Here is a 20234-nt window from a genome sequence, read left to right as displayed (position 1 = left end):
TCCCTCGGGATCAATAAAGTTACTATCTATCTATCTATCTATCTATCTATCTATCTATCTATCTATCTACTCAAAATTAACGAAAAACAAGAATAAAATGAACCAGAAATACTCAGATCTTTTAAAACAAATGTAGTGGAATAAAAAGTACAATATTTGCCTCTGACATGTAGTTAAGTAGAAGTATAAAGTAGCAGAAAATGGAAACGTTCAAGTAAAGTACCTTGAAATTGTACTTATGTATAGCACTCAGGCCTAAGTAAATGTACTTATTTGCTTTCCACCACTTAAAGGTACTAAATACTACATTCAACAATGCTAACTACAAAGTGTATTTAGACACAAAATATCACAAACAATCTGTAGGATCGGTCTTGACTTTTAAATGAAAACTGATAGGGTCGATGGGTTTGTTCTTATTTTTTTTATTGTTATTAAATATTTGCATTATTATCATTAACTATTATCAGTGATAGACATGTGGCATACATTAAGATATAGATAGACAGACAGACAGATAGATAGATAGATAGATAGATAGATAGATAGATAGATAGATAGAAAGATAGATAGATATATAGATAGATAGATAGAAAGATAGATAGATATATAGATGTACTTTATTGATCCCTAATTGGGAAATTCTTGTGTTACAGCAGCAGGTTATCCAGGCAATGTACATGTAAATATACAAAATAAATATACATATCAACACTACAGATAAATATCTATAATATACACAGTATAAATAATATATTAAAATACATTATAAATATACCAGACTATTACAACTAACTTAGAAAATATAAAATATGAGCACAGAATAACAATAACATACTAAATACTATATTGCTTGAATTTTGAATTACTTTAAATAAAAAAATCTAAAAATTATTATTATATATATTCGGTCTAATATTTGCCATTTCGCTTGAAAAATCCCATGTCCAATACAATGTCCATCCATGTCAGTAATGTGATAGTTGTCAATAGCTTGAGTTGGGGGTTTGGTGCTTTTATTTTGCAGAGTTCAATCGTCCCTCTTCCGGGATTCTCGTGAAGCATTGACGTGAACTTGACGCTGCCGCTGGACGCGTGCCTCTTCTCGCCGGAAGTGTTGGTCCAGCAGCAGACAGACGTCCTGACATTGTCATCTCCATTCATCATCTTTATTGTACACACAATGTCAAAGAGATAGAGGCTGTAATAGGGGATTAAAATAAAGAGCTACATTATATTTAATGGAAACATGGCAGCAACAGTTGTTTTAAGATCATTATTAGAAAAGAAAGACATTAATTCATCCGGATCTTTCTCCAGAATGAATATACCTTTTAACACTCTGCCTATTAAACTCACAACAGCAGGTGTTGATGGTGAGCTTCTCTAACAGGGACTGCAATGTTTCATCATTTTGCTCAAAGTAAATAAGAACATTTAATCCAGTGGGACGGTGAAGATACTTAGGGTGTGATGTGACAACAAAAACTATGCTCAACTTTGTGTAATTTATTACTAAGCCTACTCATTACTTGGAAGTAATAAAATCCGGCTACTGTTAGCCATTAAGCCTGAGTAACTACCCAACACTAAAACAGGGCACCCAAGAGTTGAGTGATAGTTTTAAAAGGCCATTATAGGCTGCCGCCTGATATAGTGGCCTGAAATCATGTGCTGTAGGTTAAATAAACGTTAAACAAAGTGGTATTATAAAGTTGTCACAGCTTATTTGGAGTTAAGCTTCTCCAGAGGGAAGTTTCTGTACTCTTCATACTTTTTATGTGGGATATTTTATAAGCTGATTTCCCTATTTTCATACTCCATTTAAATTTGACTACTTGTAAGCCAAAAACAGGATTAAAGATTCCCTGTTGTCCAGCAAATCAGAGGGATTTCTCTCAGCCACATGCTGAATATACAGTGCGCGACCGCAAAAACTAGGCCGGCTTGGTTTGTCAGGGAGTGTTTGTAACTTCTTACACGTATAAATCACTGCGGGTCGGTGTCCCATGCGCGCTCGCGTGTGGCTACGCTGTTCAGACTCAGACTCCAACACAAACTACACGGAAGCACCAAAACCCGTCTGTTAAAACAGTGTTGGCCGCGGTCAGAGGACGCGGGGGAGACCGTAGCTTTGGTCTCCAGGGCCGGAGGCTCTGCTGTACTCTGCTCCTCTGCTCCTCTGCCTGCCTTCACCCACACACCGAGCTCGTTCTCACTCTTTCGCTCCACTCTCACGTGCATGTGTGCACACTCCACACTGCAGAAGAGTTAGTTTAGCTCTGAGAATATCTAGTGGACGTTTGTGCACAAATAACTGCTGCAGCTCCTCCAGACCAACAGAGGTTTCCCGTGTCTTGTGAAGTGACGGGGCTCCGCAGAGAGAAACGTTATCGTCTCCGACCAAAACTCCGGTATCTCCCCTGTTCCCTCCGGCCGCGGTCGGGAGGCTGAAGCAGGAAAAGCCAACACTAGGATCAGCATTGATTTATGGAGAGACCTTCGTCTGGTCAGCTAACATTACTGCCAAGCAGCTGAAATATAGAGTGATATTGTGATTTTAGCTGACGTGTGTCGCCTCACTGTGTTGAGCGATGCTCGTTCATGTCTATGTAGAGCGAGCACAAGCGCGAGCAACAGGACACTGACTTTCGTTGACTTAAGGGCCACAGGATTCGCTGTTAACAAGCAATTTCTGATTCTTACAAACAGTCCCTTTAAGGGTGAGTGGTGGATGTTAGCAGATGTGATGGCTAACACCTCTCCCTAACTGGATGGGATGCGAACGAACAGAGTTTTTCCCAATGAAGATGTCCTAACCTGCTCCGTGCGTCAGCAAACAGACAAAGTGTGTCGCTTGTCTGAAAAAAACGCTCGCCCTGGCTCTATTTACGCTAACTTTTGGTCACCTCCGACCTATTTTCATTGGTCAAAATGGCAGTAGACCGTAGCTGACCGTTAATCCAAATCACTTTCTCTATGTAATAGAGAGTGACATCGCTCGTAGTGTATCTGGACAATTTTCACGCTCCATTCGCCAGAGTTCGCTCCCTCGCTTTATGTGAGGAACAGTTGTGAGAGTGAGTCAAAGACAGAATTTCAAATTTCACATAATTTCCTAAAGAAATTGGAGACTTTTCTTTTTGTGTCCAGTCAGAATGTTATGCAGTTTATGTCGGGGGTACTTGTGGCTCATGGCCTCAGTACCGGTTAGATCCTGCACGGCCCTGAGGCCAAACGTGTGTGTGTTGTCATTACTGTGGGGGTCTGTGACATGAAAACTTATATGTAAAACTAAATATAAAAAAAACATGAGAGCACCAAAAAAAAGAGTCACCAGCCAGTGTTGTTAGCAGTAATGAGAGCACGTCTGTCCTATAATTGCAAATAGTCTGTCTCCACTCCAACACATTATACCTGCATAATATATGTACATTATTATACAGACACTCCTATTGATCGTCTCATTGTTACACTATTATCCATGCATGAGTGACTTCTCCTTTTCTGTCAGACTCTTCCTCCCACAGTGTGTGAAGGAGGAAGGGAGGCGGGAGGATGAGGACGAGGACTCTCCCTCCCCCCCGATGTGTCAACAATAATTAACTCTGCCACTGTTGCTCCACTTTGCTGGTTTTGCAACGCAGTCAGAGACTAAAACCACAGAGAAGCGTCGTCTCCGGCTCAGAAACGAGGCTGTGAAGAAAGACGGACGTCAACGAGGGTTTTCTGTTTTCAACACATGATGAAGGCTGCAATCACAGACACACCTCACTATACACCTAGCAGTTAAAACCAGGTAGTTATTGGAGCACGTTCATTCTCCTTCTCTTTGGGCTGTCAAAGGTAAGAATGTAGGAATCACTGATTAAAGTAGAAGAAATGGTAAGTCCCATAAAATATAATTTTACACGCAAAGTGGGCACACAGATCCATATCCAGCACCCACAAAACGTATTATCTAACATCTTGTTTATGTAAGAAAATCTTTTGCACGAACTTGTGCTCACAAGATATTAACATCTTGTTTGTTGAAGATAATGACTCGTTTGCACAAGTGTGCAGGATAATGACTTGTGCAAACTTGTGTGCACAAGTCATTATCTGACATCTTGTTTGCGTAAGATAATTATTCTTTGTGCTCACAAGATCCATCTTTGATAAAAATCTTCTTTTAAGACTTCAGGGGCTCTAGAAAATGAAGTATGTCAGAGAATTATCGATTACCAAATAAATCCACTGAATGGTTCAGACTGGTGATATTTGACAGTATAGGGAGGATTTTTACTTCATTACAGGTTTCATTACACTGTCCATTTACAGCATGAAACTACGACACGACGCGACGCGACGCGACACGACACGACACGACACGACACGACACGACAAGATAAGATAAGACAAGATAAGATAACATTAATAGATAGGTAAACAGTGTACACTAGAATAATACAGTATGTCCTGTGATTAAGTAATGATACTTAATGGAAATATACTCTAGTATATGGTGTTATAATACATTATAACATATTAAAATGGTATGATATAGTACAGTAAAGTATAGTATGAGGCATAAGATACAGTATAATGTGCAATATAATAGTAATAATGATAATATAATATATAATATAGTATAACGTGATATAGTATAGTGAAGCAGTATATAATATAATATACTAACATAATAATACAATATATAATAATAATACTATAATGTATAAAGATATATCAAATGTAGCCCCCAATCAATACAATCATTACAATCATTAACCCAATGGCCAAATATAAACCAGTTGAAGCAGAGGTTTCCTTTTTTTTTTTTACTTTAATTTATTTAGTTATTAACATATTTTCTTATATATAAATATATTTTTAAATATTTTTATTTTATATAATTTTAATCAAATTTATATATATATGTATGTATATATATGTATATATTTTTTCTTCTGTAATGCGCGTTGTTGGTCGGGGGTTTGGCGGGGTAGAAGGATGGGAAAATGAAAATATGAAAACTGTTGACCTGTAAACCCGGTAGTGTGTTTATTGTTTGCTTATGTTTTCCACAAATAAAAACTATTTTGAAAGAAAAAGAAAAAAAAATATCCAATTAGATAAATAAATTAGCTGTTGTATAGTGTGATGGCAGCGGGCACAAAGGAGCATCTGAAGCTCTCAGTGTTGGAGCTAGGTGAGATGATCCGGTGACTAAATAATGAGCTCCCATCTGCCACAGCTCGTCGTAGAGAGGATGAGAGCGGTTATCCAAGATGGCTTTGACTTCATCCTCCTCCTCCTCCTCCTCCTCCACCACCAGTGACTCCAGACTGTCCAGTTCCAGCCCGACCATGGAGCTCACCTTCCTAACCAGGAAGTTGACTCAACAAGACTCTGCTGGCCTCCACCAGCCTTGATGACACTACCTGCAGTGAAGAACAGCGATGAACAGAGCAGCAGCTACTACAGACTGGTAGAAGATCTGCAGGAGTCTGTTGAACACACCGATGGATCTGAGTCTCCTCAGGAAGAACTAAACGGCTATTCCACAGTAGGAGTTCACACTCCTAACAGCTAATAGTCCAGGTGCTGCTTAACTTCCACAGAGCTTTCATGAAAACCTGCAACACATTACCTCATGTCTATGCTGCTTTACAGGGTGGCAATTAAGTGGTGTTTGAAATGCAGCGCCTTACAGTGATTTAGCTCATGGCTGCAGACTGAGGAAAATGTTATGTTTGAACTGAAGTTAAGAGCTACCAATCAGGACTAGTTGTCCTCTCAGGGCATTATAAATCCATTATAAACACATTGTGAGAGCATGAGGATGATGTAAAATCAGAGAAGAATATAATAAAAATGCAGATAAGGGGTTAAGTATGGTTTGACTTTACATTAAACATATTGGTTCTGATGATTATCTAATTAATTAAAGCCAGGTTTATCTCTCATGTAGGATGTGAAGTCTTAATACTATTCTATTTACAGTTTCAGTTGGAGCGACTATATCTGCATGTGCAGAAGACAGACGGCCCCCTCATTTGAATAATAAGGCAGAAATGCATAAAGAAATCTAAAAAGAAAATAACACAAAATATAAATAAGTTTGGTGAAGTAAATGGGGGGGGGAATACAAAGGGAAATCCCTGCAGAAATAATTAAATAAATACAATTTAATAATGAATAAATACATTTAAGAATAAATTGAAAATAAATGCAAAAATAAATAAATACATTTAAAAGTTAATAAAATAAATAAATATATACATACAGTTTAATAATGAATACATTTTAAAATAAATACATTTACAAGTTATAAGTTACGAATAAATAAATAAAAAGGGAAATTAAATTAATAAAGAAGCAAATTAAAACAGATACATCACATTTTATCAATTAATTATTGCCTACATTTATTATTAATATTATACATTTAATTATTTTTCAAGTCATTTATTTATTCACTACTTACTTTGTAATTTGAACCACATAAATCTGCTGTTACATTTTTTGTAACGATGGTTAGTTTTAAAATCCTTTAAAATCAGTGTTAGGTAGCTCCGCCAAGGTGGTTAGGTTTGTTTGTCTGTTTGTCAGCAGGAATACGGAAAAACTACCGGCCCGATTTTCATGAAACTTGGAGGTAGGGTGTAGCATCGGTCGTGGAAGAACCCATAAAATGTATATAAGATATTCATACTGTATGTCTAACCTGCACTCATTCAAGTTACCAAAATATGAATATGAAAAAAGATGAAGTGAGAATCACTCCTGTCTGTGGTGGTGAGCCCGTGATAACTAACAGGAAGTGGTCAGAGAGATGAGTCTGCAGCTACACACTGCAATCACACACACAGTCATATTAAAGCAAGACACTGAGACGGAGTCTGTCACATTACAGCCAGTGTTTAATTGAGTATTCAATGAGTATGTATTCTCACAAGGCATTAAATGTACAGCAAACTACCACTATCGTCATACATGGTGATGGGCTCACTCCATGCCAGAACAGAAATAATACACTACACTGCATGAACACACGTATCCTGATGCCATGCACTAATATTGACCATGAGCTGTAAAACCACTGGAAGAAAAAACTAACTGAATGCACTCACTCAGTATGAGCATTTTACATGAAACCATCACATGAAACGGGAATAGTACACGCACGCTTTTAGATAAGAAGATTGACGAGGGTGGCGACAATGTTATAAACAATGCAATAACGAGGAGAACGACGACGACAAGAACAATAACAGTATTAAAGCTTTTCATGACCATATCAACATTCAGTGTATTGGAAAATACAATCCCAATAGACTCTTTGTATAAAAAAGAAGCTTTTCAAGTCAGCATGGAACAAATAACAGTTCATTTCTCTGGGTTGGGGGGGGGGCGGGTGGATGACAGGGAGCGGGTGTGCTTCCATAGATTTCAGAGGAGGGGAGGTGTGTGTGTGTGTGTGTGTGTGTGTGGGTGTGTGTGTGTGTTGGGTAGGGTGGTGGGATCCTGGAGGGGTGGTGCTGGTCTATGTGGCGTAGCGTTTGGTCCACTGTTTGGCTATCCTGTCGTGCTCAGCTCTGTTGGTCAGGTACTGTGTGGCGATGCTTCCAACCAGAGGGTCGGCTGTAACACAAGAGGAATGAACTGGGTGAGACTTAATACAACAAACAAAGTATTTATTGAGTATTTACCTTTATTTAATAGCAGAGGTGGGACCAAGTCATTGTTTCGCAATTCACAAGTAAATCACAAGTTTTTGCAATTCAAGTCCCAAACCCTAAACTTGGAGTTTTGAGTCCTAAACAAGTCATAATGTGCTCTTCACTAAATGTAATACAATTTTAACAACAGAGTAACTGGCGCCAACTGATGCTCGGTAACATAACGTTAGTTCTTCATGGTTTTCTTCTGCAACTTGATTGGATTCTATTGGATTGGTTCCAACAAAGTGGAGGAGTGCAGGATAACCAAAAGCAGGTCCCAATAATATTCACCAAAAATAAAGAGTCCAGAGTTAAAACAAACAAACAAAAGCAATAAAGATAGGAATTCAGATTGTTCAGCTGCATGAAATTGAACAGACTTGACATTCCAGGAGACAACGCTAAGCCGCAATTGCTTCACTAAAGTAGCGCAAAGATTAAACATTAAACATTCCAACACAGATCTCCAACCATGTATTTTAGGTAGAGTTGTTCCGATATCGATACCAGTATTGGAAATGAGTCCGATACCGCCAAAATTCGGGATCGGGTATCGGCGAGTCGGCCAGTCTATGCACCGATGCGATACCATAATCTATTAACCCAGAAAAAAATCAACTTGTTTAACCGTATATCAAAAACATATTTTTTCATGTTTTACAAAGGGTTTAACCTGAGCCAGGCCGTACAGCAAAGATAGCAAACACATCACATCCATACATGGTCAGTAGTAAACAGCTGATAAAATGGAAAAAATGGTATTGGAACATCTCTAATTTTAGGTAAATTTTTTATGCATATAGCTACATACTTCTGAGATATTATACCTGGCCCTAATAAAAAAAACAACTAAAACTAAATATATAAAAACTGAAACTAAACTAAAACTAGCAAACATGCTCTTAAAACTAACAAAAACTAAACTAAAATGAAATCGAAAAGAAAAACTAAAAGAAAAACTAATTGAAAATTCAAAACTATTATAACATCGGTATGTATATATATATATATATATATATATATATATATATATATATATATATATATATATATAATTATGGACACTATCCTACACTTGAGTTTTTTTGAGTTTGAGTCTTTAATAATTATTATTACACCAAAAATGTGGGTGTGCCCCAATGTGCTGAGAAAACATCATGACAATCTCCCTGTTAGATTTTAATATATCTTGTAGTACAAATTGTGATGGTGGCACCGGAAGAAAGGTCAAGAGGTTCACCAAAAAGCATTAGAATTCATCCACTGGGGACCAAGAATATCTACAGGAAATCTGCTGGAAACCCAGCTGATAGTTGTAGAGATACTGAACGTTGTCATGTAAACCTCTCACACCTTCACTAACAGATTTCCTGAGGGGAGATGACACCATCAGAAAATCCACATCTGTGTGAGTGATATTTTATTTATTAGGACATACGGCATGGTTACACAAACAGCCACACGCTGCTGTTTGACATCCAATTACCTGACGCAGGTCTGCGTCTGGTGAAACCTGCAGCCGACCACCTCGGCTCATCAGCATGCATGGGACTTTTATTACAACCAGTGAAAACCCACTGAAGAGCCGTAAGTCAAACGAACGGAGCCCCTATCGCTCCCGTGGTCTGAAGAGAAGTCCGTATCGTGTGACGTACCGGCGCGGCCGACACCTTTTATCGACAGCGCAGTAAAATGTGCATGCCGTTGTAAATCAGAGGTGATCATGGTGGGCTCCGAGCAGCCGCCGTCTGTTGATACACCGCACACGTCCGGTCAGTCAACAGCCACCGATATGAATTCCCACTGCTCTCGTATTGATCGCGCTTGCTGCTCAATTCGTTGTGCCGCCGGTCAATTTCTCAGCGAGGTGACAAGAGAGGGAAACACATTCCTGGAGCCTCACATGCACTCCGCCTGGCTTTCAGACCGTCTCCTGCAGGGCTCGGCCTGCTGACGGAGCAGTGTGATGAGCTTGGCTGAGCAAGCAGCACAAACACCCCTCAGCACTAATCCCCGCTAGGGTTTCAATGATGGGGGGGTTTTTACAGGCTTATACCCATATTTCTGGATGAATGGATCCTTACATATCACGGCATTGTAGCTGGAAGCTGGGAGCATCTGACTTCTTAAGTGACAGCGTGAGTCCGAAGACAGAAATCCTGTCGGGATTGCTGGTTGGTGAAAGCTCGTGAAAGATGTCCTGAATCATCACGTCAATGACTGGCTTTATGCTATTCTTTCCTCGTTTGACCAATTTGTGTTTTGAAGGCCAAAAAGTAAGGTTGGCCTTTTTTTTTTTTTAGATCAGGTGCTCCTGAAGCAGCACCTGCGCTCTGCTCAGTGTATGAGCTCAAGGCGCCGGTATATTCAAACACAAGTACTTGGTGGATTGTTGGTGGTGGTGGGGTAAAGACAGGCAAGGTCAGGTGTCAGCTCCGTGTAAAGCACCGGGACAAAAACACAGACACGTCTCTGACAGTATGATAATAATGCGCTTGTCGTGCCTCGTTTGAGCCTGTAAATATGTAGCCTATAGATACAGTATATATGTTACTATTGCCTATAAATAGAATACAGTTGTACCGACAGAATACAGTAGAGCAGAGAAGCCGCTTCTGTGCCGCGAGGCAGACCAGCGCTCGTCTCTTCCAGTCTATTATTCACATGAGTCACATTTTACCCACCCAAAAAAGGGGGCCCTGGTTGGGGGGGTAGTACTTTCTGAAAGTAGAGGAACTTACGGGGTGGAGTTTGCAGGGATGACCGTCGCTGATTGGTCTATCGATTTAGGACCGTTTCAGGACGAGGTGGAGAGCATTTCTCTTTGTTTGATAAAATTGAAAGTAAAATCAGGCTCTAAGGTCGATTTCCCGACTCATTAAAAGAAAATAGACAAAGAGAAAAAGAGAGAGAGAGATCGTGAGGGCGAGCGGTAGAAGAGGGAGATGGCGCGGCAGTGCCGTGAATGAGAGAAAGAAAAGTTATTTTCTGATTGTTTAACAGCGGTTTACGTTCTAAAGCACAAATAAATAACCCTCAAGACACTCAACGGATGATTCACTGTGGAGACAGACGCTCTTAGCTTCATTTCATTCATCATATCCAACGTGCATCAGTAAATATATGCAGTAGTAAATGTCGTTGCAGTGAGACGAAACCTTTATTTAGAGTGTGTTTACCACTGTCTCAGGTCATTTTGCTTTTTCATACGTCAGCGGACTAATTTGCCTAATCTACAAAGGTCTTTAGACCGCAGTGGAAACGCAGACAACAGTGTGGTGAAGGGGACCTTTTAGTTCCTTGAAAAGTAGTTCCTGGGGACTAAAAGTGAGGTGGAAACCTGGCTAAAGACTGTACAAAAGCAGCAAGGAACCTCTTCCAGGTGGCTTCCAGATGATGACTACGCTGTGTGAGATGTTCGGAGTAATTTTATGGTCTTTTTGTAACACCTAAGTACATGTTTTCAGTCACTTCAGTTGTTGAACAGGAGGCACACTGGAGCTGCACTAGCTGATAATATAAACAGTTATTTTTTTAATCTCACATATTCTGATATCAATCCAGATAGTAAAGCCTTCCTTTAAGGCCGAGTGAGGCAAGTATTATTACAGGTTTGACAGACTGACACCTGAGGGGAAGAAGCAGACACCTTCATTATAAAAGACTGGCCGAATATCAGCATTATATCAGCCTGATATACGATCGAGCACAGACAGCAGCGGCAGCAGAAATCGCTGAGGAAGAATCCCTCTGGCTTTGTTACACAAATTCAAGATTACTTTTTGGAAGTTACAAAGAGGTTGCGACAGGAAAAAGACGCGGAGACATCGGACAGAGGCCCCCTGGGCTGGATTTGAGCCCCATAGATACGCTCTGACATGGCATGTGGCTTAGCCCCCACACAAGCCACCAGGATGCCCCAGGTAGAGATCTGCTTGTGGGAGCTGATAGAGGGTTAAATGTGGCGTGACGGCGGGGCCGGCAGCCCCGGGAGGGTTGATTAACTGTCATTCCATCCTCTTCCCCCGCTTTAATGAGCTACATGCCAATGATCTCCGCCTTCCACGGGAAAGAAAATCTTCAGACGGGAGGCGGCGGAGAGGGAGGGATGAGATATTTTTAGGCTATTTCAGATCCACATTCAGCACTTGAGGCTGGGGTTTGAAAAACTTAAGCAAGTGGTGAGAAGTGTAGTGAGCGGACTGATTTTGATGAGGCAAGAGGCAGAAAGAGGGATAGAAAGTGCGTGGGTAACAGGGAGGAGGAGGGGTGACGTTTTTTTTTTTTTTTTGGCGGGGACGACGGGGTGTCGATCAAGTCTCTTTTGTATCATACTTTAAAGGAATCGGCTCATTTCATCTCGCCAACATCTGAAAAACGTGGAGGAGGAGGAGAGGAAAAGCTATTCTCATTTTCGCCCACGGTTGGAGAATCTCCGCTGCTACGTTATCAAAGAGCAATCCCCGTCGAGAGGACACAAGCTATCATCAGAGGTCCTCACAATCAGCACCATCAGCCCACCCCCCCTCCCCCTCCCTCCCTCGCTCTTTCTTTTCTGTTGCCATCTCATTCCCCACTATTCACATGTGAAATAACCTGTCATTCTTCACTCCCCTTCTTCCTACATGTACCTTTCTCCCACTTCTTTCACTCTGAACCTCATCGCTGTGATATTGGAGCTGCTTTTTACCACCTCTGCTTGCTCAATTTAATCCTTCATACCAACACACATTAAATCGTAAATGGCAGCTGAGGACCGGTCAAACTGGGAAACGACTGGTCCATAAAAAGACAGATTGAATCCCCGTTTCCTCCAGCGAGCGGTGGTCTTTGCTCTGCTGGTAAACCGGACCATAATGGATCTAATTAGCTTTAAAAATGTTGACGTCTTCTCCTCCGAACGGTTGTCGGCTGTTTACAGGGCTGTGTTTAGCCAGCCAGTCCTGGTTGAATATTGATTAAACTGCAGTGAAGGGAGGATGAATACACCCAGGCTCACTGTTTACCAGACAATATTGTATGAATGCAAACGCTGTGAAAATGTTATAATCGTTTTTCTGCTATACCTTCACACTGAGGTAGTAATGGTTATTGGAGAAAAGAGTTGCTTTAAAAAGGCCTCAGTACGCTTCAAACAAAGTGGACTGGAAAATCTATTTCCAATGGGAGAATCAGGCATGGCTATGTCCAACAATTTCAAAAAAACGACGTCCACTTTGCGCAGTGTGTAGTGCCAAGTGTGCAGAGGTGAGAAATAAATCAGGATTTGACCAAAAAGTAGTCCCAGAGCTCTCGGAGATACTTTTGCTCTTTAGACTAGGGCTGACATGAATACCATTTTTTTCTGGGCTCTGGAGCTTTGGTAGTAATCAACAGCAAATTGAGAGCATGTCTCTCATTGGGGGCTTAATTCATGGAGTTCCACCCAGATCAACTAGAGGACCTTGTTCAAGTTAAGGCCTCAGTCTGCTTCAAACAAACTAGATCATACAATGCGTCATCTGATAGAATTGCGGCCACGGGCCATCGGGCCGTGGTTTATGTTGAACCCTGCCGATATCTGAGTTTAAAAATATTAGTTAATGTAGTTACTATTAAGTATTCTTTCTTTTTTGTTTAGTCGTCACATTAAAGGCTACAGAAGCACAAGGTTAATGCGTAAAGATTTAAATGGTCTGCCTTTTTGAGATCACTGTAATTCATTTGTAATTAGTACTGCAATAATGAAAAGATTAATCGATTAGTTGTCAACAATTTTTGATAATCAATTAATCGGTTTGAGTTTTTCTTTTTAAGAAAAACTTTAAAATTCTCTGATTCCAGATTTTCTGGTTTCTTTCCTCCTCTATGACAGTAAACTGAATATCTTTGAGTTGTGGACAAAACAAGACATTTGAGGACGTTGTCTTGGGCTTTAGGAAACACTGATTGACATTTTTCACATTTTATAAACCAAACAACTAATCAATTAATCGAGAAAATACTCAAAAGATTAATGAAACAATGAAAGTTGCAGCCTTAATATATGCGCTGTAAGCTAACACGGGCCAATATTTTGACCCAGCCGATGTAGTCGTCACATTAAAAGGCAACATAAGCACAAGGTTAATGCGCATAGATTTAAATGTTCCACCTTCTTAACATAACTGTAATTGATTTGTAATGATTCATGTTTGAATAAAGCCATTACAGAACATTTCAGACCCTCTTCAGAAATAGATGATAGATAGATGAAGAGAGCGATGTCACACAAACCAGCAGTGTTTTCCATCACTGCAACCCGCCTGTCTGTCCTCTCCCGACTACTGCTGCTACAAAGAGGACGACTCAAGCCTCAAAGTGACACACTTCCATGTACATTATCCACACAGAATGGACATGTCAGTCAACCTGCCACAGCTAAACCTGCAGGGAGATATGACAAGGAGACGTGTGTGTGTGTGTGTGTGTGTGTGTGTGTGTGTGTGTGTGTGTGTGTGAGAGTGTGTTGTATCTCTCACCAGGGTTGCAGTCAGTGAGCAGGGAGCAGATGGACAGTAGGACCTTGGAGATGGTGAGGGCAGGACTCCAGTTGTCCTTCAGGATGTCCAGACAGATCACCCCCTGACTGTTGATGTTGCAGTGGTAGATCCTCGTACGGAACGTCACCTGGACACGGACAGGCAAGAGGGTTAGATCAATACTGGTTTCTACAAGATAACCACATTATCGGTTTGGTTTCAAGTTGCATAATTGTGTGTGGACTATTGATAGTGGGCTTCTTAAAATAGGATTATTATTATAACAGCAAAAAGGGCCCTATTTATTTTAAATAAACAAATGTAATTAAACACTCCTCAGGTAGTAAATGTGTTTAAATCAGCATAAAAAAATTATATTTAATGTGTTTAAAGGAGGAATTGAAGGCAGCAAGACAGATATTAATAAATAAATTAATAATTCTGCAGCCTCTCTGCAAAGACTTTTGATCTCTATTGTTCATACAAAAAATATTGATTGCATATTGCGGCGGTTAAATCTGGTGGAAAATTAGGCCTAATAGATTATGACAGTCATGATTGTCTATCACAGAGTAATTTACAGATCTTGAAAGATCAGCTGAAAAATAATATTTCTAAACATTTTCTATTATCAAAATAAAACAAACGGATGTGCGGCCTCTGCAGTAGTATTGAGTGCATTCTAATTTCAGCCAAACCGGTCAACTTACTTTTACTTTCTAATTCTAGTACATTATAATTTGATGTTTTGTCCTTACAGCAGCATTTGTTTGGGGCTGCAGCTAATTATTATTTTCATTATCAATTAATAATTATTTTAACCATTAAGTCAAATAATTGTTAAGCCATGAACTGTCGGAAAATAGTACTATATCAACATTTTCCAGAGCCCCAATAAAGATATTTAACTTAGAATGATATAAAATACAGAATCTGCATATTTGGGAAGCTGAAAACGACTAATGTTTGGCAGTTTTCCTGCATAAAAGACGAGAATCAATGCCTTACCGTTAAAGGGATAGATCGGTGTTTTGAAGTGGGGTTGTATGAGGTACTAATCAGTAGTCAGTATATTACCTACAGTAGATGACAGTTGGCACGCCCCCAGTTTGGAGAAACAGACAGGAGTTCCGACACGGGAGCAAAGCAATACAGTGCTGTGGACGGGGGCAGCAGAAAAATGTTTTTTAACCGCCTAATAAAATCTATATCAGTTTAAGTATAAGCTATATTTAGAATATTTTCACCGCTTAACCTTGCCGTCAGACAGCCCTTTCCGATGGGGAACTGAAGCCGTTTGACAGACTTCTTTGACAGACTTCTTTGACAGAAATAGTAATTTTACGTCACAGAACACAGGTGGCTGCTGGTCTAACGCTGTCTCGATTGGTTAGCTTGTTTGTGTTATTGTGTGACTTTGGTGAATCCAAACTAACCCTTTAAAACACCAAAGTCACACAACAACACAAACAAACTAATGGATCGAGGCAGTAGTAGATCAGCAACTCCCGTGGTCTGCAAGGTAAAATTACAGTTTTTTTCAATGTAGTCTGGTGGCTTTGAAGAGAGCACAGATGGATAAACGGCTTTAGTTCCCCGTCAGAAAGTGCTGTCTCACGGCGAGGTAAAGTGGTAAAAATATTGTAATTATTGCATACACTTAAACTGATATTGATTTTTTTGTAGGTGAGTCTTTCTTTTAGGTGGATAAAAAACAGCAGCACATTGCTTTGCTTCCGTGCTGGTACTCAACCTTCAAACTAGAACTAGAATTACCACCTCACGCCAAGAAGTCAAGTTGCAGTTTACATCCCTGTCTGTCGAAAAATGTCATCACTTCATCATTTTATCCTGTTAAACGTGTGTGAAATTGTCATAATTAGCATATGAATTCTTGAGTTATGGCCCGCTTTGACAACCAAAATCGAATTAGTTCATCCTTGAGTCCAAGTGGATGTTTGTGCCAAATTTGAAGAAATTCCCACAAGGCGTTCCTGAGATATCACGAGAATTGGGCGGAACAGCCCCAAAACATAATACATTGGGCCACGGCCGTCGCCAGCACGGAGGCATAAAAATCCAAATTATCCCTTTAAGTGATTTTCTGTCGATTGACTAATCAATTAATTGTTTCAGAAAAGGATGTAAGCGACCTTGCAAACACACTACGCAGCCCCTTCCAGGCTGCCTGAGCAAAAACAATTTTAACAGTCGGCTGTAAAACACATTCCGATTGATTTCCAAAGTCCAAACAAGCCTATAATGGATGTCTGCCAATATACTAATGCATTAATAAACATCTGACTTATCTCAACTCCATCTGAAGGCTACTCTAGGAAATGCACAGGTCAATACGGCGGAGGATCGACCGAGATACATGTGTGTGTCTACACAGTATGGAGGTGATACTGACGGTCCCTGTGGAACCGCGTTAGCCAACAGTCAACAATCCTGTAGAGCTCTGCATCAGCACAAGGAGCACAACATCATTAAGGAGTGACCTTTGACCTCTCTGCTTCCTTAAAGCGAAGGTTGCAGACCAGGAGAGGCTCCATCCCCCTTTTCTGCTTGCTTTGTGACTGCAGCCTCTCCTCCCCTCACTCCCTCTTTTATCCTCTCATTAACTCTCCAGAAACAAACAACCCTCACGCTGTTATTATTATTATAGACACACAGAGCAATAAATAGTACGCTTTTCATTACACGGAAAGGATTTCCGGAGATGTGACAAGAAAAGGCAGACACGGGAGACGAGGTGATTGATGGCGACTGGCTGGGGGTAGGTCTCGTGTCTGAGTCGCCCCCTTCTCCTGTTCTTACGCCTCCGCTGAGACGGGTTAGCGTTGGCATGCTAATGCAGCCATGAAAAAGATCCTTGGCCGGCCTGTGTGGTCTCATTAACAGCCTGTAATCCCATCATGGCTGATGCTAATAGATTATGATGCTGCCTCCGCGTAACAAAAGCTGAGGGTCTAATCCTACATCCCCTCTGTATTATGGATTCATCCCTCAGCCTCTAAACACAACCTCTGTATCCTCATTTTGTAACGGCGCTCGTTCCGATCAACATTTATGCGTTTCTAGAGTAAATACAGCTTTCACAGAAACACTTTTCAAACACCGTGGCAATCCAGATATTAGTTTTCAATATGTTTTGTTCAAAGTGGACAATTTGAACTAAAGGAAGCAGTGATGCTAGATTGGGCTGGTTTTCCGCCCGCTTGGGCTACTTTTGATTAACTTTTGGCGTGGGAAAAAAGCATTGGGCTGGAAGATGAAATCTGGCGGGGTTTTGAAAATATTGTGAAAACAATATTACCAAACAAGCTGTCATTTTATGGTCAGAAAACCAGAAATATTTGAGTTACATGAGTTGTATTCAATCGTCGTTAAGGATAAGGGAGGACCTATTTCCCTTGATGTCATCATCATTGACATTGACATGGGAATGTGTCTATTTGGTTGTCTGACTGCACTCTTTGTGGGTTGCGATTTTATCTTTGGTTATTTGATGCAGTTATGAAGCCTGTATGCTTATGATGTGTTTTCTATTGTGCATGTAATGACTATATATGGTTTTACACGGGTTTCTGGCGAGGTTATGACATTTTTTTTCATTGTGATTGGGCTGGAAACCCAATCTGCCAATTTGATCTGGCAACACGGAGCACTACAGGAGAGCGTCCAAAATGAAAAGTTTCTCTTCTGGGGAAGCATGTGTAGATGCCTACCTTTAAGCTAATTCTGTGAATTACATACCTGAAAAATAAAACTACTTCATCACATTGATGCATGAATCCCATAAATCGAATATTGCAATCATCACTAATTTCGCTGATTTGCAGAATTGACCACAGCAGTCTAACACAGCCAGATATATTAAAAGGAAAGCTACGTAGCTACAACAATATCAAACAATCTCTGACAGTTGACAAAATGTGTGTCATCTCACAGTGTTTGTCATCATGTTGCCCAGCGCTATTATGCTTTTGTGCTTTTTCTTTTCCTTTACTTTAGTGTTTTAAATAGCTTTTTTTAGTGCATGTAAAAGGGCTGTAAAGTTACAAAACCCAAAGTCCACGCCAAAGGGAGTTACCCTCCCCCACAGAAACACTGCTCCTGAACTGCCTGAAACGCCTTGCTTGAATTCCTGCCCTTTCTTCCGTAACGTGGTGATGTCACCAAGTAACACGTAAGGGATAATGTACATCGAGCCGAGTCATTGTTGTGAAATAAACCCCCGACAGGCCTTGCATCGCCCTGAAGGGGTTTATTTCACAATGACCTGCTAGCCCGACATTATTTAGCTTACACAGAGCGTTTCAGACAACCGGTATGAGAAAAATAAAGCTTTTTTTTAACGTAGGTGATAGGTAATAATAGGTCCTCTTTAACCTTTATTTATCCAGTATAGTCCCATTTAAATTTAAATTCTCTTTTCCAGGGAAGTCTTGGCCAGACAGACTTATAAACAAAACAGCAAAAAGTTAAAAACAACATATAAAAGGTAATTCAAGTTTGGTTTTGCAGGCTGCAAAAGTTCCCTACACATTTACACATTTGGCTCAGCTATGATAAAGCATGTTTTTCTATCATTACCTCAGTTCTATTCATTTACAATGTCCACATTTAATAGACATTTTGGGCAAACGGAATGAAAAGCAATTGAACCGATTCATAGTTTTATGACGAGGCAGTCATCATGACGTTTCTTAATTGAGAGAATTGGTTTAAAGGAGGGAATGCGTTGAATGGCTGATCATCCGCAGGTCTAACTTTGACTTTTATGGCGCTTCATGGCACGTTAGACAGTTTGAAAATGAGAATGATGTCATGCAGAGGAAGATAAAAATGTGCAGTTCAGAGCTATGAGGAAATTAGAGTTGATAGAGGGGGATAATGTTAGTCAGAGGAGTCTAATCTCTCAGCCCGTCGCTGGGTGGTTCTGCTGCCGAACAGGTCCCCGACCAGTGTCCTTGCCACCCTCAACCTCTATCTAAGAGTATCAGTGTCAGCCTTAACTGGCCTTATCATCCTAACATTAGTGAGTGAGCCAGTGTAGTGAGCAGCTGCAGCTGTCGGATTGGTGGCGGTGAGCCGGTGAGCTGCTGGATGGCACAGCTCACAGCCAGACTGGAAAAACAAGGCAGCAGGATGCCAAGAGTTTATACGGGCTCCGTTCCCCCCTCAGCGTGGACTGCCAGGAAGGAGGCAGATTTAGCTGGTCAGGAGGGAATGAGGAGAACGTCGTTGCTCATTGGGAGTCATATTTCGCACCAGACTGCAAATCAAATACCCAGGGCTGTAACAACAGTCACAATAAGTTTGATTTGTTGTAAAAACATTCAATAATTTTCAGCATGAAATGGCCAATCAAACCATAAATCAAATCCACAGCAGTTATATTCAGTCTACGGGTGGAAGAAGTTCAAGTTACTAATAAGTAACTTTCATTTTATGTAGATTTTGGCGGCCTCTGTGGACAAAAGGGTTGAGCACCACCGCTTAAAGATCTGCATCTGCCAGACTTCCTTTAGAAAACCTCTCATTTTACTGCAGCAGGGTCTGACAGTCTGCCCCACTTAGTCCTGGTTCTGGTTCTCCCGTGCCTCCCTTCCCTCCAGTGGGCCCAGCAATACGGCCTGGGCCTCCACCAGCAGCGTGGTGTTGGTGTTGGCTCCCAGGAAGTGGGCGTGAGAGAGACCCCACACATAACCACACGTTATGTTAAATTTAACAGTTTTGCAGTTTAGCTAATGAATTAGCCGTGGTGTGGCCATGACGGTATGTGTAGTATTCACGGTCTCTACAGCACGGTTCATAAAGATTTTCGTGTCTCTATGACTCTTAAACGCCACAGTCAGTTTCCCTTTAACCACAACTTTTGGTCAATCTAAGTCTATACTGTTGCTGCTGTTAACACTCTGTCACTTCTCAACCATAAGTGCCTCTCCATACTGAATGGTCCATATATAAAAACAGGAAAAATATCCTAAAATATTTTCCTGTTTACACTTTTTTCGGTATA

The 20234-nt window shown here is 40.6% G+C and overlaps 2 protein-coding genes across 2 annotated transcripts in view; both read right to left on the bottom strand.

The window, feature by feature from the left end:
• rpl15 (ribosomal protein L15) overlaps positions 1-20234 on the bottom strand; it is a 332935-nt gene that overhangs the window by 36762 nt on the left and 275939 nt on the right. The window lies entirely within an intron of this gene.
• The window catches only part of LOC141755043 (ubiquitin-conjugating enzyme E2 E2-like), a 74922-nt gene continuing 61575 nt past the window's right edge, over positions 6888-20234 (bottom strand). The window contains exons 5-6 of the mRNA XM_074614603.1: positions 14207-14354; positions 6888-7626 (exon numbers count right to left, since the gene is read on the bottom strand). Coding sequence (XP_074470704.1) covers positions 7529-7626; positions 14207-14354 — 246 coding nt within the window. The 3' untranslated portion in view covers positions 6888-7528. The remainder of the gene's footprint in view (positions 7627-14206; positions 14355-20234) is intronic.

Source organism: Sebastes fasciatus, chromosome 17 (genome assembly GCF_043250625.1).
Source record: "Sebastes fasciatus isolate fSebFas1 chromosome 17, fSebFas1.pri, whole genome shotgun sequence".
Lineage (NCBI taxonomy): Eukaryota > Metazoa > Chordata > Actinopteri > Perciformes > Sebastidae > Sebastes > Sebastes fasciatus.
This window is presented reverse-complemented; position numbering and strand designations above follow the sequence as displayed.